Raw genomic sequence first — 26,710 nt, 5'->3', positions numbered from 1 at the left:
CAGTAGCAACACCTACCGACTCACGCTGACTCCCAATCCAGTTCTATCCGCTGTCTCCAATCCTTCTCGATCGCCCTCTTCCTCTTTCCAGATCCTCCTCCCCCCTACCACCCACGCGCCACCGGCCAATCGAGATCGCGCCATTGATGCTGCCCTGTCCTGGCAATTGGACCCATCCCGTTTCTTCCCTAGTCGCACGCCACGCTTCAGACGCATCATACTATACACGCTCCATGCCCGCTTAGGCATGTTCTGCGCTCGGTGCAGGCCTCCATCGCATTTCGCGAGCATGCAATATATCCAGACATTCGCCTCTTGCGTCGGTCCGTAACGATAAATCACGCAGAAACCGAAGGGGAGAAGCCCTCGTCCTAGACCCGTTGCGCCACCTCTTTCGCTGGCTTGCCACATGCGCTTGCATTTTCTGCCGCCATCTCCTCAAATGTTGCCTCGTACACGCCACTCCCGGTCGAAAAAGGAACAGAAGCTGGTGGATTGTCGGTGGAGGTGATGGAACGGGGATCCTACCTACCAGGTGAACCAGAGGATGTGAAGTCGAGACCGTCCATGGCTTCCGGCCTGCTCCTCTCCCGCGTTACCAGTGCGCCTGAACCCCGGCGCCCGCTGCCTGATGCCTCCCTCTCGCCATCCTTCGATAACACCCCGCGCAAACGCGACCTGCCACCGGAAGGGTCTCACCGGCGACCTGTGTCTGGTCTGTCACCGCCAGGCACAAACTTCTGGCCTTCGGTAAACCCCAGTCCGCGGGGCGAACTCGGAGAACCCCCAGACAAACGCCCCCGTCTAGACTATATACCAGAACAACCGGAAACAGCGGTGGAATCGTCAAAGAGGAGGATGTTTCCCCACCACGTATGTGACGGTGGTCTCTTGGTCCTTCTGATCTCCGCCGCGGCGTTGGCAGAATAGGTGTTGTACTGACAATCGATTTTGCCGCCAGGCCAGCCCACATTTTGCTTCCGGGGAGTATTGGCCACCACGGCCCCCTCTAGAGGACGTCTCGCAGCACAGACCCTGGGCCGGAACATGCGGCAATTGTTCAGACACGGAGTCCCTGGTGTTGGAGCTCGTCCAGGGCTTTCTGGAGCTTCAAGCTGAAGTCACTCGAGCTCTGACCATACCCATAGGGCCGAAAAGCCCTATCGAGGTAAGCCCCAGTCCGCCCCATTGGAACGGGAAATGCTGACAGGACGGGAGTCTATCGGTGCAGAAGTGACTAAGCTAGGCCTTAAACAGGCTCTTACATGGACGCTCAATGAGATCCGGAATACTAGTCGCCTGGTACAATCAAATGCAGCCATGACCAAACCGGGATTACCATCCCTGGCCGATGTTGTCCCACCCCCGTTTGTACGCGATATACGAAGACTCTCCATCCATGGCCAATCTTCGGCCGCTCCCACATCTATAAATGAACCCCGCAAAGTATCACTCCCGCCCGATACTTCTCGAATTGATGATTACCAACGAAGGCAACCCGAGCAGCCACCTGTACAGATGCCTCGGCCGTTTGAGCAAGGCCTTCCGCCTATCGTCCACGGCGAGGAATTGAAGCGGAATGCAGCTTATGATCAAGCCATCCCAGGCTCTGGACAGTCACCACATGCTTCCTCGTCGAGCTCCATGTTTGGGTCTGTCCAGTCCCCGATGCAGTCTCAGCCGTCCACCCGCACGCTTCCTTCACCACCCGGAGTCCATTATCCGCATACGGGGAGCTCAGAGTATCCACAGTATTCCCCTACTACGACGCAAGCCGCCCACACCACGCATCTGCAGGATCTGCAACATCAGATCTCAACCAAGACCCTGGCATTACAAACGCTACAGCGGGAGCACGATCAACTGCTGGCGGCGTTCTCTCGGTCACAGATCCGTTGTACGGCTCTCGACAAGAAGTCTCGAGTCTCGGATCACGAAATCAACACCTTGACCGAGGACAAGATTCGGTTACAGCAGCAGGTGGACGGGATGGAAGCTCAGATTCACGATCTCATGAGGTCACGTGACGAGGTCAATCAGCAGTCCTCGGCCGACGGGGCGCAGTGGAGGCAGATCGTCGCCATGTCATCCCAGTTGCAGCTCAAGGGTGCGGACGATGCACGGCGGTTCAGGTTGGAGCGAGAGGCATGGGAACGGGAGCGCGAGTCGATGCATAAACGGATTGGGGAACTCGAGTCTGGTAAGGAAAAGCTTCCCGAGGCCGGAAGGGTGTCTGGCTCCACGACCCCTGTGGCAAACGATCCGATTCTGACTTCGGGCTCTGTTGAGGTTCTTAGAGAAGAGATCATCAAGCTCCGGCGCCGGTGTGTCGAGTTGGAGCTGATGCTCCAGGAGCTTGCAGGAGAGGCTGAACAGATCGAGATTGTGATCGCTACGATGGAACATGTTCGGAAGTCCCTTGCCAGCAAGAAACGACGCACCGAGGATAGTTAGGTGAGGCGAATCCGGATCGCGATAGTCTGCTGAAGACGGGCCGCGGAGGCATATTCGGCCAGAGGCCTAGTCACTTCCACTCTTGACTGTCCTAGCATGTCCAGCCTCATGTGGCGTGAGCATCTTTTCCGAATTATCGCAATCGCAAACAGCTTCTTCATTGAAGCCGCTCCGATGGACGGATAATGTTATCCTTCCAATTGCAATGTCCCGGTTCTATCTAATGCGCGGCAAAGCTTAGCAGCCGGAGCTACATGCATCAGCAGGCCAGAAATATGAGGCTGCAGCCGTATCACACACCATTGTGCACCTTCCGTACGGGGAAAAGAGCAGCCCTGCAGGTGGCACCCGAAGGATCGAGCACAAGGCGAAAGCATTCATTGCTTCGGGCGGCCACTCGACTGGGGATTCAGAAGAAGGAGAAAGGGCATAGTGGAGGAAGCTAGCTGAAGCTTCAGCATTACGTGGACATGGAACTTTGTGCAATACTTGCTACAGCATCTCCGCTGGACCTCTTGTGTATACCGTATGTGGCACAACAGAAGCGGGGAGGGGACATGTACTATCACTATCTTGATCAAGAGGGTTGGGAAGCGCGACACTCCGAGGGCTGTGCGTCTAGACGATTCCGACGTCTTGATTGAGAAGACGCAGAATCTGTGATATCTGGTGATATCAATAGCCTCGCCGACATGTTCCTCGAGTGTAATCGGGCACTGCTCCTGCCAGCATCAGATTCCCCCGGTCCGGAGCACCGTCCGGGGTGTTAGACAGCTGATTTTATCGCGCAATATCAATGCGACTAGCCGGAAGGAGGACATGCCCAGAAGAGGACCAGATGACCAAAAAGCAAGTAATGCAAGTGGTAGGATAAAATGCATCGTAGAGCATTTGACGTGGACACGTCGACGAGGATTTGATGGCGACTGCGGGGGTGGCTCCTCATCCTTCCCTCAATCTTTCCTCATCACTTCCTGCGTTTCTCATCACTCAGCATGTCGTAACCGTTCGCCGACCTCTGGCTGCGCCCTTTTCCCAGCCTCTGGACCCGAAGTGGCTGCTCGACGACAACACCGTCCAGCCGAATTCCGCAAGCCGGTGCTCATTTGGGACGCCTGGATTGCCACTACGTCGACCGAGTGCTGCCGTCATCCAGTACTACTGCAGGCACATGCTTCTCCTCACCTAGCCTCGTCCGAGCACTCGCCTCCACCTACATCATCCACACCGAACACGGTCGACCTCACCTTGTCCTGTCCACGGACCGAGGTCGTCGACTCTCGTACACGGCTACGTTTTGTGCATGTGTCAGTTTTAGTCCTGGAATCAATCGCCTCCGGGCTAACACCAAAGATGAACGAGAAGTTCGATGTGCAGCTGCTGAAGCGATCCCTGGGAGAGACGAGGAGACATCGGTCAATCAGAACCTTGTACGGCGACAAGGAATGGGTCCAAGACCTTGACATAGTCAATGAGCTTGGGGCTCACTCCGGCTGTGTCAATGCCCTCAGGTACGGTTGGCCCGTGGTTGTGCCCCTCGTTGCGCACGTAAGTTCTGCTAATGCCTGTCTTGATAGTTGGTCGTCAGGTGGCAATCTCCTCGCCTCAGGCTCGGACGACACCCATCTCAACATATGGGACTACAACCCGTCGGGCCTCGCCCGATCCTTCTCACTGAACACGAGCGTAAGCACCGGGCACCGTGCGAACATCTTCTCGGTCAAGTTCATGCCCCACTCGAATGACCGCACTGTCGTCACCTGCGCCGGCGATTCCGAAGTCCGCGTCTTTGATCTGGAGTATGGTGGCGCGGCCACTCAAACGGGCTCAAACGATTCGTTCTCGGCGAGCACAAGGAGTCGGAGGTTTCACAACTATTTTCAAAACGCGAGATGGCTAAACGAGGGCAATACAAACTGTCGGGTGTACCGGAGCCATGCTGATCGAGCAAAGAGAATTGTGACCGAGTCCAGCCCATACCTCTTTTTGACCTGCTCGGAGGATGGTGAAGTGCGCCAATGGGATCTGAGGCAACCTTCGTCCGCATATCCTGCTCCACGCGGAGGCCGTGGCTCTCGATTTGGTGGAGGGATGGCCGATTACAGTGGCGACACGCCACCTCCACTGATCTCTTACAAAAAGTATGGACTGGATTTGAACAGCATCTCCTGCGCGCCCAGTCAGCCGCAGTACATTGCGCTAGGAGGCGCTCATCTGCATTGCTTCCTGCATGACAGGCGTATGCTTGGTCGAGACCTCGACTCTGAGAGGGGTCTTCCCGCATCACTCAAGCCCGCCGTGGGGACTTCCGAGGACGAGGCCATGGCCGAAGCCACTAGGTGCGTCCGGCGATTTGCTCCCGAAAACAAACGCAAATCAGGAGCTTATGAGCATGGCCACATCACTGCTTGTAAGATTAGTGATGCTAACCCCAACGAGATGGTGGCTTCTTGGTCAGGAGACCATATCTACAGCTTTGATATTGTCAAGTCACCTGATGCTCGGGAAGCAGACGCTAAGGCAGACGAAGAATTCCAGAGCAGTCTGCTCCGCCACCGATCAGACCGCAAGAGGAAGAGGACCAAAGCGAACGCCTCTTCCAGCAGCCTTGCTGATTCAGCAAAACCTAGCAGGCGACTACGCAGGGTTGCAGATGACCAGCCGGAGGAAGGCCGGACCGCTCTGATGGCGAGATATGCCGACGGAGGATCGGAGTTGATCTCTGTTCCCTCGAATGGATCTGAGGCAGCTCCCGAGTCCTTGGCGGCCCACGACCTTTTGCTTACAGAAGCTCAAAGATCGAGTGATCGAGTGGCAAGAGCAATCGTCCAGCTTCGTAAGACCTTGTTCGACTTTTCCGCTGCATTAAGCGATGAGGCTTTGGCGTCGATGGAGGAATCGTCGGATCTGACACCTCACGGATCGGCCTTCACGAATGCACTCGGCCAATGTGCTTCTCTCCTGCCCCAAATGGACGAGATCATCCGCACATGGGCCTATCCAGTAAATCCCAGCGAAGAAGACGTGATTCTGCAGAACACCTTGAGGAGAAACCGGCAGGCTAGCTGGCGGTTCGTGCAAGCAGCTGGCTGCCTCGCGCAGACCCTTGGTGGCCGTTTGCAAAGCCTCACTGCCGCGCCAGAATCCTGGTTGACACAGTTCGACCAAATAAGGCCTGCTGCTCACGAAGGTAGGAACATCCGGCAGGAGTCCCAATTTTGTTATGACTTCTTGAGGGCAATTCTGCTATGGTTGCGTGGGGGCCAACCTGCTGTGCTGCAAGGATTCAAACGGCCTCCTAATGTAAGCTCTGAGAGCCCTCGCTTCCCGCTCGATCAGGACGAAAAATTGCATGACTTTGTCCCCAAGTTGGAGGCGTATCTGTTGAATCTTGCGGATGGAGAAAGACCTATCGTCGACATAGACACGAATCGTTTCGAGCGGGATGAGATTCGGCATGTCTTTCAGAGTCAAAGAGCAGCCGTGTTGGCCTTTACAAGGGCCCTTGCGAATATTCGGTTGGAACCAAGACAAGGATTGTCTGAGACACGGACCGACCCTGCGGAGCCAGATACGGCGGTTCGCGTGATGGACAAAGGAGCGGCGGCAAGATTCTGGGGAGTCAAGGTAGGCCGCTCTTTGCTCATGCAAGCTGCAGAAGGAGTCACCTTCGACTTCGTCAATCGCGCCTTTGGAGGGTTAAGATTGCAGATAGCACATCCCCAGGGGGACGAAGGACAGGGCCATGAAGAGATCGATCCAGATGAAGAAGATCGGATCGTGGAAGCAATCGATCTTGTCACAACTATGGCTGCCTCCGATGCAGCATCCAATCCATCCAACAGAGATGGTACTCATGCAGAGTCGTCAATCGACTCACCAGCCACAGCTCGCGGAACCACAGAAGGGTCTAGTCAGCCCCAGGCTGAAACCAGCACCCCTCCTACCGTCCATGTCGAGGATGTTCGAGACGATGACAATGTTGAAGAGGATGAACGCGAAGACAACAACGATAACGACAATTCTGATGATGGCACCATGGAGTCTGAAGAAGAAGACGATGCACCTGAAAGGATTCTCTTCCGAAGACGTCTTGGGTTTGCGCGCTCACGGAACCGCGCTGCGCTGAACCTCCACGTTCCTTATTCGTCACATACCAAAGTCTACAGGGGCCACTGCAACACGCGTACGGTCAAAGATGTCAACTACTATGGCTTAAACGACGAGTATGTTGTCAGTGGCTCGGATGACGGACATTTCTTCATTTGGGATCGCAAGACTTCCGAAATCCTCAACATTCTAGAAGGGGACGGTGAGGTTGTCAATGTGGTGCAAGGCCATCCATGCGAGCCAATAATTGCTTGCAGTGGCATCGACAGCACTGTCAAGATTTTTGGAGCCGGAGGCGAAAGTCGAGAACGCGTGGCCGCAGAAAAGGGTATTGACGTTGCCAACCCGGGTGGAAGGGTTCACTCCTCCCTCTCCGGTGGCCGAAGAAGTGCAAGGCGTACAAGGAGCAGCGATGCCGAGGACAGCAACGATGAGGAGGAGAACCAAGAAAGCACTTCGAGAGGGCTCAAGAGTCGACGAGCCATGCAGCGCATTTACAACATCACCAGTCGTAATGATGTGGAACGACGACGCAGTGGGGGAGACAACTACGTTACGGTAGGTCCTATGGAAGACATGTTGGCTAGAGTCTGGATCATGTCCGGACTGCACATGATTTGAGAGGTTGCCTGTCACATTCCCGCAAATACGCATCGCTGACAAGCTGACATTGTGATGCCAACGCAGGGGGGTATGCTCGAGCAGATGCTCTTGGCCATCCAAAGAGGCCAAGTACAAGTGGTTGGAGGACATGGCTTTGGGGAGCCTGGTGGCGCCGTTGTCCTTGATGATAACTGCTCGGTGAGTGTCCTCGCGCCAGACGCTGGCCAGTGTCGCGGACACTGTAAGAAAGTTATGGACGTCGACTAATACTGCCGCTAGGTTATGTGACGTCGCTCGCCCTTCTGCTCGGAACGCCGGACGGTTGAGAGTGCCCCTGCCTCCTGCTGACTGATTATCGTAAAGCGGAGTTTGTGTCTTGCTGAGTGGACAAGATGGGCGAGGTCTGGGATGAGGCAATGTCCAACTCTTCCCCAAACTCAATGCCTGGCGAAAGCTTCATATAGGGGTGTCGTTACGGACGGCGTCTTCGAGGTTGTGGTCTGCTGTCAAAACGGCCAGTGTTAAGGATGATACGCTGGGCCCGGTCTTTCGGTCCACCCTCTACGGAGCTGGTGGCACATGTGCCTGACCGACCACGCCGATACTCCCATCTCCAGTACGCTTTGCCGCGGCCACCACTGTTATTAGTATTATACGACGTCTTACCACTTCTTTCTCCTGGCTTGGCATTGAGAGTTGTGTACACCATACGGAGTAGGCGGATTTGGATTCCCGCAGCTTTGAAAGCCGTGGGCATTGAGAGCTGCGTACACGGAACGGAGTAGGCGGAATTGGATTCCCGCAACTGTCTGGCCTTCTTGGCGCAATCAATGGTCTTCTGCTACACTACAGTACTCCGTATCACGAATGTGATGCAGCAGGGCGTAAAGCCTCAACCCCCTTGAAGGCGGAAAATTTCCCCAAAGTCTTAAACAAGAGACATCCCTACCTTTTCGAAATCCATGCGTCATAGCCCGTCATGCCACATCTCCCTTCATAGGGAGGACCACCACAGTAGCCACCCTGCGTGTACCCGCCTTCATTTTGGTACGAACGGCCGCAAATCCGCAGCCCAGAGCCCTAACTTTACAAGGTTCCACTCCCGGCCGAACCCACGTGAGCCGCCCGGCAGAGGTGGTGGAATCAGAGTGTACAGAAACAACGAAGTCCAAAAGGTAGAAACGTAGACGTCACAGACCGCTGCGTTTTGATACCAGCGAACCATGGAGTCGATGTCAGGCTTCCGTCAACCCCTGTGAAATCGGTCTCGTCGGTGCACCATGGATCTACTCCATCCGGACCCATTCGAAGCCATGACTGGTTACCTCGGCGCAGAAGCCAAGCGGCTTCTTGTAAGCCTAAAGCTCTCGAGCATCGTTGACTTAATTATTGATGGTCCATATGGGTGACTTCATCATCAGCCCATGTGGGAAAGAGAATCGCGTAGGGATGGGATCCGGGCATGAGGCATAATTAAATTCTGGTTTCAGATCATGGGTGGCAGGTAAATAGTGTTGGGGAGTGCTCGTTTCGGAAACCACGGACGTCTCCAGCTGAGGGTAACTAGGAAGACTGGTTGGTAGCTGAGCCAGGTACTGTAGGACAGAGGGATATGTATTCCAGATCATGTGCACGGTGCCCATGGTCTGAAGTCCTAACGACACAGACCGTGGACTTCGACTCTTCCAGCGGAACAACATCTTTCAGCCAGCTAATAGCCAGTCTCGTATGCCAAGCCTACTAGAGAAAGGCGCAGGTCCCACGCACGAGGAGAAACACATGGTCTCGACACGGGGGAAGCTGGTCAGGTCGAGGATTAGGAAAAGAGCCGTAGGATGGATGGTGAGTTGAGGAGTGCTGGAGTCAGGGTGTGAGGTGTGAGGCTGAGCGATGTGGTTTGGACACAGGATGCATGCGCCCTTTCTGGATATTGCTCCCACTAATTCGGAGGATTAATTACCTGGCCGCTTTTCAGCGTTCTAGCCACAATCGTTTGCGTTTTCGGCGACGAAGAGGAAGTTGATCGCTCTGGCCACTCTCAGTTCGACTAGTCAAGATGGCCGCCTCTGGCGCCCTTCGAGCCTTGATGTTTATTGTCCAGTCGGGCTTGCCAGAGAACATGTCTCCATCGAAGCCCCCTTGCTCAATAACCCCACCGGAATCATGCATCATCGAACTTTGCCTAGTGATATCGGAGAAGCGGGCCCTTCCGTACGTCGTCGATTGACCCGTAGCAATCACAAAGTCTGTACGGCCAGGCTGTCACCAATATCCAGGATTCCGGCACGACCATGCTCGTTATCTGCCAGGCTGTCCAGACTTCCAACAGCATGCCGATCACAAGCCTGGGCGAATTCTATCATAGCTTCGTAGGATTCGTTCTCGGAACCGATGAACGTCCCAAAATGGATTCCGATGGTGTTCCGCGACTTCACGTCGAGATGGATCGCCACCGCATCTGCGGGTGAGGCATGGTGAGCCGCCGGAAAATCCTCATGTGAAAGTCGTAGTCCCCAGGAAGAAAAGAATCCGAGCGTCCCGCCACGCCATATTGGGATGAATGATAGATCGAAAGGTCCGAACCTCTTCCCGATCTCCTGGAAGACAGGACAAACAACATCCGATCTCGACGTTCTCCGATAGCCGGTGTCCCCGGCGTGATAGACCGCGCCTTTCCTGGTTGCGTGTGATTCACTCGATTCATCTTGTGTCCGTACGAAGCGTTCCACCACCCAGCCACACCATAGCGTGCGGCCTTGATCGATGGGACTCCGTGCCGAATTGTGTTGCGCAGGCACGCATGTGAATCTGAAGTTTATCTGGTTTGTCGAGGCTCGCCGTGTGTCGACGCCAAAGTCTTCGGGGCAGTACTCCCGGCTGTCCCACCAGTCCATCTCACAGATCTGTTCGGTTGCAACTCCCATGGAAGACATCCATTGCTTGATACCCAGACTGACAAAGAACTTGGCTTGAGGGAATTTCTGTACGACCGCCCTAATTGAAGGCGCGTCGAGGTGGTCGTAGTGATTGTGGGAGATGAAGACGGCATCACAACCAGGCAGATCCTCGACTTGGCAAGGAGCCTTTTTGAATCGTGCGACGCCACTGTTCACTGTGGGTCCCGCCCTCATGGAGAAGACAGGATCAAAGAGGAGCCAGGTGCTCTTTTGTTCGATGTTGTCGATGGGTGGGATCTCAACGAGGGCGCTTGCATGGCCTAGCCAAGTACCAACGACCGATCTGGTCATGTCAATGTTGCTGTCCTTCAGGCTGGCCAATCCCCAGTCTGGTTTGACGACCTTCAGCTCCCGCGCCTTCTCATGTCGGACATGTTCGTCCTTGTACAGCCCTAATGGAAATCCGGACTGGACCAACTCTCCCCATGTCGGTGCCCCAGCTGATGGCCACGGGTTGACAAATGCTGTCGCAGTGCTGTTTGCGTGATGTGCAGGACGTGGAGATTTGCGACTGGGGGTATTCATGTTTGATTAGTCTCATGACCATAATGTAGGTAACTGGATACCGTTAATGGAGTAATGGAGGCCTGAGTCAGTGTAACTGTGAACTCACTGTGGTGACTGAGTAGATGACGCTGTCGCCGCTATCGGGCCGAAGTTGTTCCGCGCCGAAGTGCTGACGACAAAGGTATATAGCAACTGGAGTTGTCCAGCACAGAAATACCGCCTTCTCTTTCTTCTGTCCGAAGCATACCGACATACATATATACAGATAAATCTCCTGATGGCGCACGCCGAACTGAGGACCGTGCCCCATATCTGGACTTGCAAGACACGACAATGTGAGCCAGCAGCATGACTCTAGTCGTGCGAAGATCGGCAGTCAGTTGTCAACTCAATCCATGAGCCGCTTTCCCAACAGCGGTGGACGTGCCGCCCCGTAATGCGATGACCGGACCTGGGGCGACAGTGCGCTCTGATGCCGGCATGAAAGGTGAGTGGGAAGGTGCACACCTCATACAATGACATCGTCACGGAAAGCCGAGAACGATCACGTATCGACTCCTCGGCTTGCACCGAATTTACATAACACCAGAGTCCGGACTGGGCCGTATTCCGTCCTCTTCCATTTGAATCTTATTTCTGTCGCCAGTCCGCAGATCGACTTACGGTCCTGTCTATCTCAAGTCTTCCCTCCTTGGTTAATCCACCCTCGAGACGACTTGGTCTGGAAAAGAAGCTGCAGCCCTGGATCCCTAACTCTGACATGTCAACCGGCGAGCACCCGGAGCTGACATGGATCAAGGTGGAGATAACTGCGGCGCGAGTTTTCGAGATACCAGTCGACAAGGGCTTCCTTCTACCGCCTGATGCTATCCAGAAATTGATCCTCAACGATCTCCCACAGCGCGGGCTCGCTCTAAGCAGCCTACGAGTTGCCTCCGTTGCTGAAGAGTACGAAAACGCAGGCGGTCTTCAGGTCGGTTCAGAGCAGATCACAGATGAGTTGAAGGGTACCTCCACCTGACGAACACGGTGGCATCCTCGCTGACACGAAGACGTCCAGCGAAGGTGGAGTTCCGTATGGTAACTGACAGGTATCCGCCCGCTCCTACTTGCGAATCTACGTATGGAACCGACGACGAAGACCTTCCCATGGCTGGTGATAGAACTGACCTGCAAGCTATCGCCGACAAATTGCACACGAAACACACAGTCCAGATTGCTGCAGGCGGCAAGGGTCAACCTGACACGCGCGCTCACCGCGCTGCTGCAAGAAACACGGCCAGAAAGCTGCAAGAGTTCTTGAAAGCCGATAACCTCGAGTCGGACAATCTTCCCCTCGAGTCGAACGATCTTCCGCTCAAGTCAAATACGGCAGGAAATCGAGTCAAGAAGCCGCGACCCAGCCTCCAAAAGAGACATGCGAAGCGAGCGCAACACGCGGAGCAGTTGAGACAGGAGCCAACGAGGGCATCCCGAGGGCAACGAGACAAGGGGATGGCCGTGCACATCCAGAGTCTGCAGAACTTTACTGAACGCATGGAAAAGGACGGACTCGCAGAGCAGTTTGAGACTTTCGGACGCACCGAAGATTTCCGCACCAAGACGCGACTGGAAAAGGCTGCCGAGAGACGCTGGAAGGGCGCGGGAAGTGGAACCAACGAGGACAAGAAGGTCGACCTGATCTCTGCGCGTGAGTATTATGTGCTTCCTTCTCCCTTTTCCCATCTCCCAGTATGGTAAGCTGACCAATCCGTGTGTAGAACTCGAGAAAATGTTGGAGAGCGACAACAACAAGGCAGAAAAGAAGACGAGCTCGAACGGCAAGGAACGAGATGGTATGGAGGAGTAACTCATGGCGACCATTGAAAGAATCAGCATGCTCGTTGCGTCTTGGGCCAGAGAATTGGAGCTGTGAATTGAATGCCTGGACTGCATGGACTACATGGAGTGCTTGGTCTGCTTGGACTGCATGGGATTCACGGTCTGCTTGAACCGCATGGACTGCCTGGACTGCTTGCATAATGCCTTGTAACCATGGGACATGGTATTCGCCAGGAATGAGCAGACAGCCTAGGCTGTGTACCAGGCCACTACCTATGACCGAGGAGAGGGGGGTTGAACTACAACATAGCACACATGGACAGCTGCCAGTGCCAGTCCCCATATGATCAGAATCGACTCTGCGCAGGCCTCAGGCCTATCGAGCCTTGGAGCTCAAATCGCCAATCCACTCAAATTGGCACCATCCATCCTCTTCTTATCTAATTCTTTCTTCTTCCCAGCTTCTTCCCCAGCCACCCCGTCGACTCCATTAACGTCCACCGTGCCACCACTCCCTTCCTCAGTGGGCTCCTCTTCAGCCACAGCGAGACCATACTTCGCACACAGCCTCCGCGCGACGGCCTCACCACTCCACCACGCCCCCGTCGTCGTCCCCAGCGCGATAAACGGCGCGGTATGTTCGCCCGCCAACCACACTCCCCTTTCGCCAAGCCCGCCCGCGTCACGCATACACCTGATGTCCTCGTCGCCGGCTTGCAGCCCGACCTGGAAATTACAGTACGATCCGTTCCCCGCGAACCGATCGGCCTGCCACTGCGTCATGACGAACGCGGTGGGCGTGCAGGACGGGTCTGTGGGCGAATAGTTCGGCAGGCGGGAATAAAAGGGGCGCGCGAACGCGTCGAGCGTGGCATTATATTCATCACCAACCCGGCCCAAGTCTGATATGCGGTTGACGAGCCGCGTCCCGCATGCCCCGTAGATGTAGAATAGCAATGTCGGGTGCGCGGCGCGCGGTGGCAAATGGGCCAGCGAGACGACGGACTGGTTCCACGCCTCGTCCTCGGGGTGGGGAATGTATGTTGGGTCGTGGAAGTGGGTGAACACGGGGTAGCTTTCGGGGCTGGCCACGTCGTTTGACGACAGCCAGAACGCGCGTGGGAACGTGACGTATAATTTCTCGAGGCGGCCGTAGTTGATGTTTGAGATGGCAGAGGTGAGGCGTGGCGGGAGGGGTGGCGTGAATGCCTTTTCGTGGTTCCGTCTCAGCCAGCCTAGGGGGCAGGTGATGATGACTTCGTCGAAGGTGTGGTTTTGGTAGGTAGATGTCGTAAGGGTGACGGCGCCTGTGCCGCTGTGGTGGCTTGGGTTGGCCTTGTTACCATCGCCGCCATGTAGCCCAGTATCGTTGCCGTCAGTATATCTGAAGTGCACAATCTCCGTGTTCAGCCTCAGCTCGATCTCGTCGCTGGATGTCGCTGTCCGACCCACCTCCCTAAGGATATCACGGTACGTGCTTGCGACGAACACATTCTCCCCTTCAATGCACTCCTCGAGGAAAAAAAACTTGAGACTCTGCGTCTCGATGGCGTCGCCCACAAAGGGCCCCCACATCTGCGCTTCGTGTAACAAATCGTCGCGTTTCCACCGGTCGAGGCCTTTCTGGCTATCGATCTTCGCGCGGAAATACTCGAACAAACTAAGGTTAGGGTCGATGGTCGCGGAGTTCTCGTCAGAGTACTTGAACGCGTCGACGACTAATTCCCATATCCTGCTCGGCAGTTCCACGGCCTCCGAGTCGGGTCGTCTCGTCCCATGAGTGTCGAACAGAGCTTGCCTCTCCTCGTCGGGCTCTATGATCAGTGTGCCCGTCTGTTGTGCGAGACGCATGACTGGGTTCCCCTTCGTGCCGTGGATCCAGTTGGGGCCCATATCGACGAGATGACCCGCGGCCCACTCGATCTGGTGGACCCGTCCGCCTATGCGGTCGCGGGCTTCGAAGAGCGTGACCTTGACGCCGCTGCGGGCGAGGACGTCGGCACAACGCAGGCCCGCAAAGCCGGCCCCGACGACCGCGACGCGAGGGATTTTGTTCGTCGCGACCATTGTGCTGGCGTGGCGGATGGGGTGCATTGAGGTAGTTGATGTCGGACGGTGGGCGGGCCCATTATGCGCACTGTTCGCCAGATCGCGAGAGATTCGAGACATGAACTGCCGGCTGCCCGAAATCTTTCGCGGAGGTGTCCGTAGGAAAGGGACGAGGCCCTTACCGTGCTCTGTCCTTCCGTGTCGAGTACGGAGTACTGCCTCGATGACTCTAACTTAATCCCGAGATCGTGGCGACTGTAACTAACCCTTCAGCCAATGAGATGGGTTGTGATGATGCTGCTGCTGCTGGATAGGATGATAAACTCAAGCAATCTGCTCGTAACGGTGTCATATCAATGTCGTGGACGGAGTGTCCTGATCTATCAAACAATTGCTGGGAAGGATGGATCATCAATACGTGGTCTCAAGTGTACCGTAGTGATGGGTTTCTGCACGTGCGTCGGATGCTTCGAGGCAGCCCATACAAGCATCACAAGCAATGGTGACCACTAGGTGACCACAAGCGAGCATGGGTGACGTCAATCCATCGGCGTGGAGACATCGAAACACTGCTCGGCAACATCGAATCTTGTATTCATATCCAATGGCAATGGTGGTACATTTGTCGAATCCGCTTCTCCACCGGACTGGCTGTTATCAGTCCGTGCGAGGCTCCGCTCACAACGTGATTCCCAAGCATTTTGTGCTTCATCGCTGACTGACCAGGCATCCATGATCTTACATTGTTTCTCCTCTTTGGACCACTTCGACTCTTCACTCGCATTCTCCCCTTACTTCATTGTCCAAGCGCCCTGACTGAGCGATAGCAAGCCTTGAACACAGTCCATTTCTTCACCTTTGGCCTTTTCCTTGGTTGGCGACAGTCGGCGATCGGCTTCTTCATTACGTCTCTTTTGCGAAGAGCTTGCGTCTGGGAACGTCATCTCCTCGTTCTCCTGCAAAACCGGACGCTGCCGCCCACTGGGCTGGGTCCTGCGCAGAGCATGCTCCGACAGTCTGGTTCCAGGCGCCCAGTTCTCCTTGTCCGAATCCCCAGATGGCGATCTGACGTGGCCTTGTTGAGCTTTGTCTTTCTCATCAACCGGCTCTGCCGTGGATTTGAGGCCTTGCAGACGTCCCAGTGACGACTTTGCTCGCGATAATTTGGGTTTGTTATTCTTGGAAGATGTTAAACGAGCGTTAATCTTTGACAATGAAGGACTGAGAGCTTGGACACGCGACTTGAAGCTGTTGGACCGAATAAGGTTGATGGCGCTGACAGCAGATCCAGCGGTCTCAGCTTCAGCCTGGGTCGAAAGAGCGTCTTTAGTATTGCTGTCACAGTAGAACTCCCACGTTCGCGCATCGCGGGACCGGCCAAAACCTGATCCCACAGCTCTTGATCCTGTACCATGGCTGCCGTCACGGTATACATCCACGACGCTGAGGACACTTTTGCTGCGACTCATCGGTGTGCTTGCTCTAACCTGTGCCACTGGGGGTGAAGGACGAGGCTTTTCAGGAGACGGCGTATCTTCCTGTCTTGTTCTGACTTTGACTGCACCATCTACAGTCATGGCCAACCGCACGAAACTGGACGTTCTGGCAAGAGGCTCCTTTGATTGGCTCGTTTGTCCACTCGGGCTCTGTCCCCTTAGATCGGAGCTGGGAGACTTCAGACCTGCCATCTCGTCGTGATTTCTCTTTCTCGCGCTCCCAAGCCCACCGCTACTTTCAGACAGACTGCCGACATCCTTTGACACATCCTTTTGAGCTCCAATTGCAGTCATATCCTTGGTGGCTTGTGTTGAAGTCGTCTCAAGGGTAGACGGGAATGTATGGTCGTCCGCTGTCTCCTGTGTACTGTTGTTGGGGCTCCCTTCGTCGACACGGGCTGGGTTGAGGAGGTCATGAATGCTGGATGCCCGTGAAGCTGGTCGGTTGATGGATTCGGCAGGTGCAAGTGATGCGTTTGGATGGGAATGAGATAGCGTGGAGTCTTCGGGACCAGGAGATGAGCTTCCCTGAACAAGAGTAGGGCTGGCGGTGTTGTTGCGTAGATGGGCAACTAGTTCATGTGGCTCCAATGGCTTCGAGCGCCTGCGGTCGTTCTGACGTCTGTTTTGGAACCAGATCTGGGAAAGAAGTCAGTCGAGTTGAGGTAAGTGGGGTATTAGTCAGTACTCACTTGAACCTCTTTCTCACCGAGGGAGACCTGACTGACTATCTGGGCTCGCTGCACCTTGTCGGGTTTGGAGTTCTTTTGGTACGCGGCTTCGAGGATGGCGTGATCTTGAGGACTGAGGACGGTCAGACAAGATATCATGGGACTGGTGGTGAGTAGAGCGACAGACCTTGTTCTCCGCCTCTTTGCTTTTACACCCGCGGCGTTAACAGCGAGAGCTGAAGGGGACATGTTAGTGGGATGGATCTGGAATGCATAATGAGCGTGTCGAGGAGCAACGGCAGAAGCCTCCGTTGTCGACTGTGCATTCCCCCCCATCTTTTCTGTCCGCTGAACCAAAACGAAGGACTAGGGTCAGAAAATCGCGAGAGATCAATGTTTGAGTGTCGTGTGTTGGTTGCGCGCGGGTGCGGATGTGGGCGCGGAGCGCGTCACGGTGAATGAGTCTGCCAAGCCAGATGAGATCAACTTGACCCCACTGGGTGATGCTGGCGCCCTTACGCGCCATCACGATTTACAACGATCGTGAACAATCAACCTCGGCTTGGTTTGCATTTTCACACCTTCACACAGACGGCGATGTCCATGATTGTGTTGTTGTGTATTCTACCCAGAAAACCAGGTGGACCATTGTCGCTTCCCTAAGAGAAGCGACATGATTATGTCACTAACTGCTGGGTGCTGACACATACTCGACAGAAGATGCTAGATCGTCAAAACTCTGGGAGTTTTGAGAGATGGTCCAACGCAGAAGGATCAGATCCAAGATCATCAGGGTTAGTGGCAGGTGAGATTAGGCCTCAGGTTGCATGCATCAGTCCCATGGGAGGCAGCTGAATTGACAGAACGTTCTGACAATCACTGACATGCCAAAGGGCCCAGGCACACCGTCCGTTGATCGCGACACCGACACGAAACAACGTGACCTCGACCACGGCTCTGCAGTGCTTCGAAGTTACTGAGTACACCTACCTATGAGGCTTAATGAAGACACAGAACCGCCTGTAGTCCGACGACACCCGCCGCAATGCATTTGAACTTCTGGTCCGCACTGTAAAGCTTTCCCAAGACAAAGTCGTTCCCACCCATTCCTCGACCGGCGCTCGGCCGAGCTCTTCAGCCGTTCTTCTTCGAAGACTAGAGTTGCATGGTGTACGCGTATTCCACGTTGATTCGGACTTCTGCGCAGGCGGCGAGCAGCGACCGTGATTGTAGCTTGAGCCCCGGAACAGGTTGATCTCGCATACTCGTATTACCTTCAGCCCCAAAAATCACAGAGTCGGAACCGATCTATGAGCATCAGTCATCGCCTGTATCGAAACTCGGGCATGATTCGACAGCTCTCGATGCGTGCCAGATTCCAATGCGGTTCTGGTCCCTCTTGCGCACTTTTGCAATTGCTCCACTGCTCTGCATAAAGCATCTACAAGAGTACACGGCTTTGCAGGACCTCTAGCCATCTATATGTCGCATGCAGGCCAAGGCACCAGTTGGCACAACAGGCAGCAAATCCTCTTGTTCCCATCGAGTCAATACACCTTACGAGTCAGCAAGTCAGAATAGCTGAAGCGCTCCCGACGGTCCCTGCATTGCGGCATATCCACTCACGCGGCTCGCCTGACGCCTAGTAGGGCTGAAGGCAACTCTGCGGAAATCGTCCATCCATGAGACGGGGAATACCACTAGCCTTGCAGCAAGCACTTCGTACATTCCAAATGTTCCTCAAAGTACCCGGGCTCGTCATGGTATACCGCGTGGAACTGGGGTCTACGATATCTCTGGCAAAAGAACCGTCCTTCGGGTCAAGCCGCCAATAGTCGTTGCTGCTGCCCCTATGTTTCGAGGTTTCCTATCTCCAGATTATTTCCAGCGCCAGCCCCCTTCATAGTTAATTCTCCTTCGTCCAGACAGTATTTCCCTCCAGGCCTGCCCTCGCTATATGATACCTACTGATCAGACTCTTGCACGCGGCGATATGGTTCTAATTCGACCAGAAATTCTCCCGCGTGACTGCTGGAAAGAATTGTCAAGAGCACCACTTCCTTCGATGCCTGTTCTGCCTGGGATGACTCCGAAGACGATCACCGTCATTGGCAAGCATTCTTCGAGAAATTCTGGACGTGTCTGCCTTGGGTAGCGTACTGGTCCTGTTCTACCCCCGGATCCAGGTCCCATTGGCGGTCTACTCTCACGTTCTGGGCCCACCGTATGGGGCCTTAATACTCCTGCTTGACCCTATCCCGGCTGGGAATGCAAGTTACAATCAATTTCCATCCACTGAGATATACACCTGTCTAGGCAAGCCAGCCATCACAGTGCAATATTGCATGAATGAACGATCTCATGATGTTGCTGCTGTTTGAATGACTCTCTCCGTCCTCGCAACCCTGGCCAGCATGCTGCGCAACGGCAGATATATGTCCAAATGTTCGACTCACGACGGAACTCCTCTGCACAGAGCGCAGCCATGATCAAAGTCGCAGTGGTTGGTACTAACGGACTGGCGCAGTACATTGCGAACGGCATCGCAACACAGACGTCCCACCAGTTCGTCGTTCTATCTCGAAGGGTACGTGACCTCCTGGGGTGTCCGTTCGCACTGGCTGACCTACAAAGCCAAGTCCAGGTTTGACAGCAAGGGGATGGCAAGTACTTCAGGTAAGTCATCTTCTCCTTCAGCGCACGATGCCTGCGGCGGCCTTCTTGGCAAGCGATCGCAGTCCACGCCAAGCGCTACCTGGGTCACTCACTCCTTTGTGCCTAGGTCGACTATTCCAACTCCGCCGACCTCAGATTCAAGCTGGCCGGTGTTGACACGGTTATCTCGACAATCAGCGGCAATGCGCAGCTTGCCTTGATCGACGCCGCGGCCGCAGCTCACGTACGACGTTTCGTGCCATCAGAGTTTGGCGGACCCCCATCCTTGCGCCCGCAAAACGATCTCCTAGACAATGGTCGACGCGCAGCCATACTGCGGCTTCATCAACACGAGTCCTCGGGCATGAGGTTCACAGTCTTCACGTGTGGTATTCTCTACGAGCGGTTTGCTCCGGGAGGAATGGCGGCCTCGCAAATCGGCCTCGCAAGCAACATTGGTCAAGAGGGTGATTATCTGATGGACTTTCGCCGAAGGAGAGCGCAGGTGCCTTACCTCAACAGTGCTGGACAACCTGCTACGATATGCATGACCTCCGCTGCCGATGTCTCCCGGTTCGTAATTGCAGCGCTGGATCTGCCATCCTGGCCGCGAGAGTTCCGCCTCCGCGGGGAACGTATGAATGTAAGGGAGGTCGTGTCCATCGCCGAGGACATTCAAGGTACGTGTTGCGATCAGACAGTTCGTGGCACAAGAAGACTGACGTAGGGACCAATGCAGGTCGAGCATTTGAGATCTCGGGGCACACGAGGAGCTCATTGCAGGACGCGCTGACATATGCGAGGGCCGTAGGCGATCGTGCACGCGAAACTCGTGTCCATCATTTGATCGCCACAGCCGAGGGTCGCTACGACTTTGCCAACACCAACTTGAACCAGCTGGTCTCGGTTCAACCGGAGAGCTTTCGAGCCTGGCTGTTACGGGTCTGGTCGCCCGTCACTTGAGGAACGCTTTACCTTCCAAGACTGTGTTAACTGTTTACTGGCTGGGTGATGGTGAACGCGCAAGACGAATGACACAGAAGGCTTCAGAATGAGTTGGCTGCGTGCCTGCTGTGCTCAACATGGGCGGAGAGATTCCGAGATTGCGCAGGAGATTTTAGTGGTTTGGCTTGGCGGAGCATTGCTGTGAATGTGAACGGGGAGTACAGTACCACGACGCCACAGATGATATTGACTCAGTCTTACAGCCCCAAAACAAAAGCTCGACCCTAGCCTGCGTTGAACGCGAGACCAGGGTCAACTTTTCGCAGATTCAGGTACACAATATCTGATGAGGCTATACCACTGTGTCGGTACAGTGTCTGCTCCTCGTCCACTTGTGAGACCACAGCGGTTTGATCTTTGTCAAGTACGTCAGACCGCGGGATAGGATGGTAGAAGGGACAAGGGCGAGGAGGACGCGATACTCCTCGGTGTTGCTGTTGTTGGATTTCTGGTTGTCGCACAATTCGTCCACTAAACGCCACTGGACGGGTGCCAGTTTGTCCTGACTCTGCGAAGGCATTGCGAGAGGAATTTCAAATTGACAAATTATGAGCAGCGAATTTATGTTGTTGAGTTGAGGAGGATTTAGAGACGGAATGAATCACCATTCCACTCTGTTTGCCTCATCCTTTGTAAGAAGTGAAGTACAAAGTCCGGTCTACAAAGCTTTCGACTACTGCCACTTCCTTGGCTACCCAGCCTGATTTCTAAACTCTTCTGCCTTGACCGTGAATGAGCATCGACTTCGTCGCTGTTCCTCAGCTCGTGAGGCAGTACTGGGACAAGGAGATTTCATCGTGCCGCTCCCGATACCTATGATATCAGCTCGAAATGTTTATACACATGACCAATATTACATGCTTTGCATGTATGTCTTCCCCATCTACATACCGGCGTAACCATCAGATTTACTGTACCTTTGCCACATCTTCACGAAGCCGTTAAACTTCGACCCCTCACACGAGAGGTATTCTAGTAGGCGCAGAGGATTACTCCTCACTTCGGAGTGGCGGCCCGTTTCTCGACTTCACGTCTGCTTGAGAACTGCTCGACCTCTTTGCATCTGCATACGCTGCAGTTGGAGAGGTGTTATGCCCATCGTTTGGCGCAGCTGAAAATAGGTCCAGACTCAATCGACCCGAGCGAGTTAGCAAGGCAGGTACCGCCCATCGCTCATTCAAAATGACTAGAGGCGTGACTGACGGCGGTCCGATCGATTGAAAGCACTCTCGACACCAAAAGTAAGTGCTGCACGGTGATTTAGAAACCGATAGCGCCAATCGGCAACGCAGTGAAAGACACGGCACTGTAGAGTGGATATGACTAGATCTACTTTGTCCCATCTCAGGCATATAGGAGGGAGTATGTAGCAAAGCGATTCATGCGATGAGGCCGAGCTGAAAGAGATCGAGACTCAAGCATTTCCGGGGCTTCGGATGATCGATGCACCGCCTGCCTGCATTGATTGGTTGAGCGAAGCGAGATCTCACATGTGGCACAAGCTGAGAACATATCGACACTTCTTCAATCCCGCAATTTTTCTACTCCTCTGGCCCTCCGCAGACACCCAGGGGAAGTCTTACATGTAAACTTCGCTGGTGAACCCGTAGCTTAAGCTTCTGGAGCGACGACGACCCGTGTGCCCCTTTACGCTTGAACCGACCAAGTTTAAAGTGCCGTGGGGACCGGGGCTCACAGCATCCGTCTTCTCGCCCGCTATTGCGCATGCCGCAAAGCTTGACGCAACCACCTCTACTTCAGTATTTTCGTGCCGTGTCAGGAACAGTCTGCAGGAGAAAAGTGACGGCAACTTCCCAAAGGAGGGGTCAAATACGGGCGGCTCAACGAAGATGGGGCATCAGCTTAATCCCGCTCATGTTCTTCCTCGCACTGTGACCGACGATTTCCACCTATGCTCCTTCCAGCAGGTCATCGAAAAGAGCCCGCGTCGTCCCGACGAGTGACCACACGACACAGAATTAGGACCAACAACCCTGTGCGGAACTTTGAGTTCTCCAAACTTCGTGGATTCAAGCTTTCGGAATGCCCCGTCTGGGGGGACCGTTTTCTGACATGCAAGGGCCGAGAGGCTTTGCGAGAATTCGACAATGGCTGGCTAAACATCGCATGCTCAATGCCGTGTCCAGCTCTCCTTCACGACAAAGCTGTAGCTCATTTTCGAGAGAACAGCCTGGGAGCCAGCCTACCCCGATATGCAAAGGTATTTAGATCCCTGAGAAGCTAACGATCATGTCCAAAATCTGAATCTTCAAGGTCTCCCATTTGGCCTCCCCATCTCTGTACTTGCTTCTTTTGACAAACCGATCGGACACCAGCACCTTCCAAGCTATTCCAAGATTCATCGTGTGTGCGTGAGCCTCTGTGGCTACTCCAAGAACTTATCTACCAATCCTTGCACGGTGAATTGGCAGGCATTCTTGTACTTGTCCCGGTCATCACCGAGGCTCTGATTGCCGGTGCCGTGGTGGCATCGACTACTTGACGGGTCTCGAGGAACCGCAAGATCACATGGCAAATCTGATCGTCTTTCTCAAACAAGCTGACCTTGTGCTCCTGGCAACGAAGGTGGGGGGCGATTGGAAGTCAGTAGTGGACCAAATGACCGGGGCCAATAACTCGTTGATGGACTTTACGAAGCAAATGAGCGATGCCACTTGGGTAACGCAGCACATTTCTACCTCCCTCGATCCTGGGCTGTTGCAAGCCGGGATTACCGCCTGGAAGGTGTTCACGCTAGCGCTGGCAAAGTAATGAAGGGAAAGGATCAAATTCAAAGTCAGTGTTTGGGAATGTCGTTTGGAATAGTGATGCTTGATTCCGAGCTCTAATTACTGGAGTCTTCATATCAACGGGAGTAGTGGGATGACTCGGTCAGCTCATTCGCTTTCCTCCTTCAATGACAGGCTCTCTCGGCCAGTCATGCTTCTTGTAGTCTTGCTTTTCGCCCTTTTCCATGTTATGCACGTGCGACTCACTAGAGTACGTACAGATACAGGTAGTGGCGACCGGCCGTCGTCTCCTTGGTCTGAGCGCTGCTAGACTTTCAAGCCTACATTGAGTCGTGGCTGGCTGAGGCTGTCTAGTCCGTCTACGCATGACCACGTGAAGCCAGTGCGTGCCGCTGAATTGTGCATATGTCCCGAAACTTTCGCTCGGTCGCGGTCTTAGCCCCACCAAATTGCTCCTTCCAACTGATCTCTGGTCTTCTCCAATGCGGACTGTCACATGAAGGGACTAGGCCCGACGGGGACTGGTGGCACCTGCCATTCATCGAGTCCTTATGGCTCTTTACCCCCCTTTGCTTCTCTCTTTAGTTTCCCTTCAGACATGTACACAACAATGAAATGAAGGCGTTGCAGTGCTCTTAGCCGTCATTGTGACGCTTGCTCTCCGCCTACGTGCTGGTTGTTAGACGGACACGCACTGCTGGACCTTCTCTGTCTGTCCCGAATGCACGAGTTCCGTAGCTTTAGCTACGTCTTGTCGCGGAAGAGCATCGGACATTTTTCAGCTCGACGCATCGACCGCCACCTGCCACGGTGAACACGTGGATTGTTGTGACCCTGCATGCTGCCAGCTTTGGCAGTGCCGTTTGGACTCTGTTGATTTGGCTTTGGCTACTGTGCGAGCTGTGCATGGTCGTTGAACTGTCTTGCTTATTCGGCTAACCACGCCCGCCTTGTGTTTCCGCGCCAGGATATCTGGACCTGCTTGAGGTGTATAGAAACAAGTCCCTGTCCCGATGTTCTTGCAGCAGACAATTCTTCCTCGGTCGACAGCTCCTCTTGCTTCTTTTCAAAAACACCCATCATATGCTTGATCATGTCACAGCCCACTTACATTGTTCGCCTGAGGCCCGGGACAAATGCTACCCAGTTCAAGGCCCACACTGACCTCGTCGCCACGAAATGTAAAGACGCCAAATACAGCAAAGACGCGGCAGGGAAACCCTACGCTGGAATTCAGACCCGCTTGGAATTGGTATTTTTCGGATACACCGGTCAATTCCACCCTGATCTGTTGAAAGAAATCGACAAGCTGCCTGTAAGTTGCGCGATCACGGCCTGGAATGGATACATGAACGACGGCACCCGAAAAACAGAAGGCTATCAATTTCATCTTTACTAACGCCTGACGATTTTCTCGGGCTTGAAAAGCATGCTAATATCTACAAAGGAAGTCGAGTCCGTTGACCAAGATCATGCCTTGCAAAGCATGGAAACACGTTCACGAAATTGGGGATTATCAAGGATCACCATAGACCAGAAGCAATTCCTGCGCATTCCATCCAATGGGACCTGGGTCTACGACAATACGACTCCGCGTTGGAAAAATTGTCTCTCTGATGACCTTGGAAAGAATACGACCATTTACATCGTGGATGAAAACGGATATCGCACAGAGGACTTCGTAAGCGACATCCCAACGAACAGGAAATGAACAACTGCTGAGATACATCAAATAGAATCAAAAGCCGGGTCGCCTGACTGCCTTTGCTGGCACAGTAACGGCACAGCCCGGGGTCCTCGCTCATGCCGCGCTCGTCACTGACATCGCAGCGGGTGACACATATGGCGTTGCGAGGGATAGTACTATCAAAGTATGGGCAAAGGACAAGGAGATCTCCACAGCCAGTGCGCTCGGGGGAATGGAAGCAATCTTGCAACACCGGAAGAGTCTATCAGCAGACGACGCCAAAAAGCCAGCCGTCCTCAATTGCTCTTTCGGTGACTTCAAAGGACCCAGTAAGGCGTCAGATGATCTTCTCATAGCCCTGAGAAGGGTGTTGGACGCGGGCATCATCATCGTTGCAGCAGCTGGGAATGTGAACGTCTGTGGTTTCCGTCTATGAAACTCCGAGCTGAGATCTGCTGACTTGTATACAGGAAAACGCAGCTATGTGGAAGTACGGTCCACAAGCGATGCCGGAAACAATCCTAGTCGGAGCTGTTGATAGACATGGTCGACCATGGCATAGATCTGGCTTCGGGGGTTTGCTTGAAGCGAACGGTCCCAGCGGCCGTGGAAGGGGCGAGTCCCACCCCTTTCGGTAAATCGAGTTCGAATCCGAGTTCGGATTCGGCTGTGAATCTTCAGGCTAACATCGCTACAGAAGTCGACATCTATGCTCCAGGAACGGCATTGACCCCATTGTGGACGACGGGATGGGTGGATGGTACTTCGTTCGGTGCGGATCGAGCATCCCTTGATCCTTTGCCAGAACTGACAACTTCTCGAAGCTGCTCCACATGTTACGGGAATGATCGCTCTCTGGCTGTCCGGTCAATGGACAAAGGACAACGGTAAACGCATGACGGCTAACGACATTCGTAAAGAATGCCTGCCGAGAATATCGAAGCTTACTCACAGGTGCTGCGTCAAAGTCCAGAGCGCATATCTTCCCAACACATCTTGGGACAAGACATCCTTCACAGAGCCGGACATCTCCTCTTACAATTGCTTGGAGATCAAGAAAGAGGTATTCATTATTTCCATCAAGCCTGACGGCTACCTCAAGGGTACTGAGCTGACTCTGCAGAAACCCACCGCGACCGAACCAGAGATATACTCTATAACTTTGCCACCTGATGCTCTAAGCGGCAAAGTAGATAGAGATGGCCTCGACAAAATCTGTGTGGAGATGGCAAATGCCACCTTTGCGCCGGAGAAATGGTGGGATACCTTCTACCCAGTGTTCAAAACCAAGTTCCTGGACCACAATGACCTGACCAAAAAAATTCCGGAGACTTGGGATCGCAATTTCGGGGTGTATTGTCAACATTTCATGGGATTTCGTCTTTCGAAGAAAAACCCGGACACCCTTGTCCGGGTCGAGTCCAATTCCATGAACAGCGTCGACATCAAAAAGGCAATTGCGGAATTCGCCAAACAAGTCCAGGCGGCGCTAAAACAGGTTTGACAAGTTATGGAGAAATATGGTGAGCATCTGTGAAGGATGACCTTGGGATTCGTGGATACCATTCCTGCGACGACACCTAGGTGAACAGCATATTACAGAAAGAAGATCAGCTAAGGTCATGTTTTTTCGATGGTTCTGAACATAGCAGTGAGTAAGCAGGTGAGTAGAAGTTGAGATGATGATGAGAAGGGATGAGTCGTAAGGTGACGGTTTTACTACGACAGCGGCACGGTCGGTATGTAGGGGGCGATCCCCGCTTGAGCCGCCAAGCAAGGAGAGACTGGCGTCACTGTCAAGCTCCGCCCCTACGTTCGGAGTACACACATTACTGAAATGAGAGCGTTCGCTACCTTATGGAAGCGACTCCACCAACCGGCAGTTTTGCTTCGAGGACGGCCGCATGCTGCACCTATCCAGATCAGGCTGTTGTGATATCTTCGT

The 26,710-nt window shown here is 54.0% G+C and overlaps 9 protein-coding genes across 9 annotated transcripts; 6 read left to right on the top strand and 3 right to left on the bottom strand.

Annotated features, from left to right (window-relative positions):
• Nucleotides 1–1,320: 1,320 nt before the first annotated feature.
• A1O7_09963 (uncharacterized protein) lies at nt 1,321–2,454 on the top strand (the record flags this gene model as incomplete). Its single annotated transcript, XM_007763947.1, has 1 exon — nt 1,321–2,454. One exon carries the CDS (start codon nt 1,321–1,323, stop codon nt 2,452–2,454), a length of 1,134 nt encoding a protein of 377 aa, XP_007762137.1.
• Nucleotides 2,455–3,807: 1,353 nt separating this feature from the next.
• A1O7_09962 (uncharacterized protein) lies at nt 3,808–7,185 on the top strand (the record flags this gene model as incomplete). The annotated part of the gene is made up of 2 exons (XM_007763946.1): nt 3,808–3,965; nt 4,032–7,185. The coding sequence occupies 2 exons, from the start codon at nt 3,808–3,810 to the stop codon at nt 7,183–7,185; spliced, it is 3,312 nt and encodes a 1,103-aa protein (XP_007762136.1).
• Nucleotides 7,186–9,404: 2,219 nt separating this feature from the next.
• A1O7_09961 (uncharacterized protein) lies at nt 9,405–10,649 on the bottom strand (the record flags this gene model as incomplete). The annotated part of the gene is made up of 1 exon (XM_007763945.1): nt 9,405–10,649. The coding sequence occupies one exon, from the start codon at nt 10,647–10,649 to the stop codon at nt 9,405–9,407; it is 1,245 nt and encodes a 414-aa protein (XP_007762135.1).
• A 742-nt stretch (nt 10,650–11,391) lies between these two features.
• On the top strand, nt 11,392–12,480 carry A1O7_09960 (uncharacterized protein; the record flags this gene model as incomplete). The annotated part of the gene is made up of 3 exons (XM_007763944.1): nt 11,392–11,638; nt 11,692–12,321; nt 12,392–12,480. 3 exons carry the CDS (start codon nt 11,392–11,394, stop codon nt 12,478–12,480), a joined length of 966 nt encoding a protein of 321 aa, XP_007762134.1.
• Nucleotides 12,481–12,845: 365 nt separating this feature from the next.
• A1O7_09959 (uncharacterized protein) lies at nt 12,846–14,519 on the bottom strand (the record flags this gene model as incomplete). Its single annotated transcript, XM_007763943.1, has 1 exon — nt 12,846–14,519. One exon carries the CDS (start codon nt 14,517–14,519, stop codon nt 12,846–12,848), a length of 1,674 nt encoding a protein of 557 aa, XP_007762133.1.
• Nucleotides 14,520–15,292: 773 nt separating this feature from the next.
• A1O7_09958 (uncharacterized protein) lies at nt 15,293–16,917 on the bottom strand (the record flags this gene model as incomplete). The annotated part of the gene is made up of 3 exons (XM_007763942.1): nt 15,293–16,636; nt 16,690–16,801; nt 16,856–16,917. 3 exons carry the CDS (start codon nt 16,915–16,917, stop codon nt 15,293–15,295), a joined length of 1,518 nt encoding a protein of 505 aa, XP_007762132.1.
• Nucleotides 16,918–19,153: 2,236 nt separating this feature from the next.
• Nucleotides 19,154–20,286, top strand: A1O7_09957 (uncharacterized protein; the record flags this gene model as incomplete). Its single annotated transcript, XM_007763941.1, has 4 exons — nt 19,154–19,255; nt 19,303–19,344; nt 19,451–20,009; nt 20,069–20,286. The coding sequence occupies 4 exons, from the start codon at nt 19,154–19,156 to the stop codon at nt 20,284–20,286; spliced, it is 921 nt and encodes a 306-aa protein (XP_007762131.1).
• A 3,885-nt stretch (nt 20,287–24,171) lies between these two features.
• On the top strand, nt 24,172–25,201 carry A1O7_09956 (uncharacterized protein; the record flags this gene model as incomplete). The annotated part of the gene is made up of 3 exons (XM_007763940.1): nt 24,172–24,393; nt 24,526–24,759; nt 24,815–25,201. 3 exons carry the CDS (start codon nt 24,172–24,174, stop codon nt 25,199–25,201), a joined length of 843 nt encoding a protein of 280 aa, XP_007762130.1.
• Nucleotides 25,202–25,609: 408 nt separating this feature from the next.
• A1O7_09955 (uncharacterized protein) lies at nt 25,610–26,269 on the top strand (the record flags this gene model as incomplete). The annotated part of the gene is made up of 1 exon (XM_007763939.1): nt 25,610–26,269. One exon carries the CDS (start codon nt 25,610–25,612, stop codon nt 26,267–26,269), a length of 660 nt encoding a protein of 219 aa, XP_007762129.1.
• Between the last annotated feature and the right edge of the window lie 441 nt (nt 26,270–26,710).

This window comes from Cladophialophora yegresii, assembly GCF_000585515.1.
Source record: "Cladophialophora yegresii CBS 114405 chromosome Unknown aczIN-supercont1.7, whole genome shotgun sequence".
NCBI lineage: Eukaryota > Fungi > Ascomycota > Eurotiomycetes > Chaetothyriales > Herpotrichiellaceae > Cladophialophora > Cladophialophora yegresii.
This window is presented reverse-complemented; position numbering and strand designations above follow the sequence as displayed.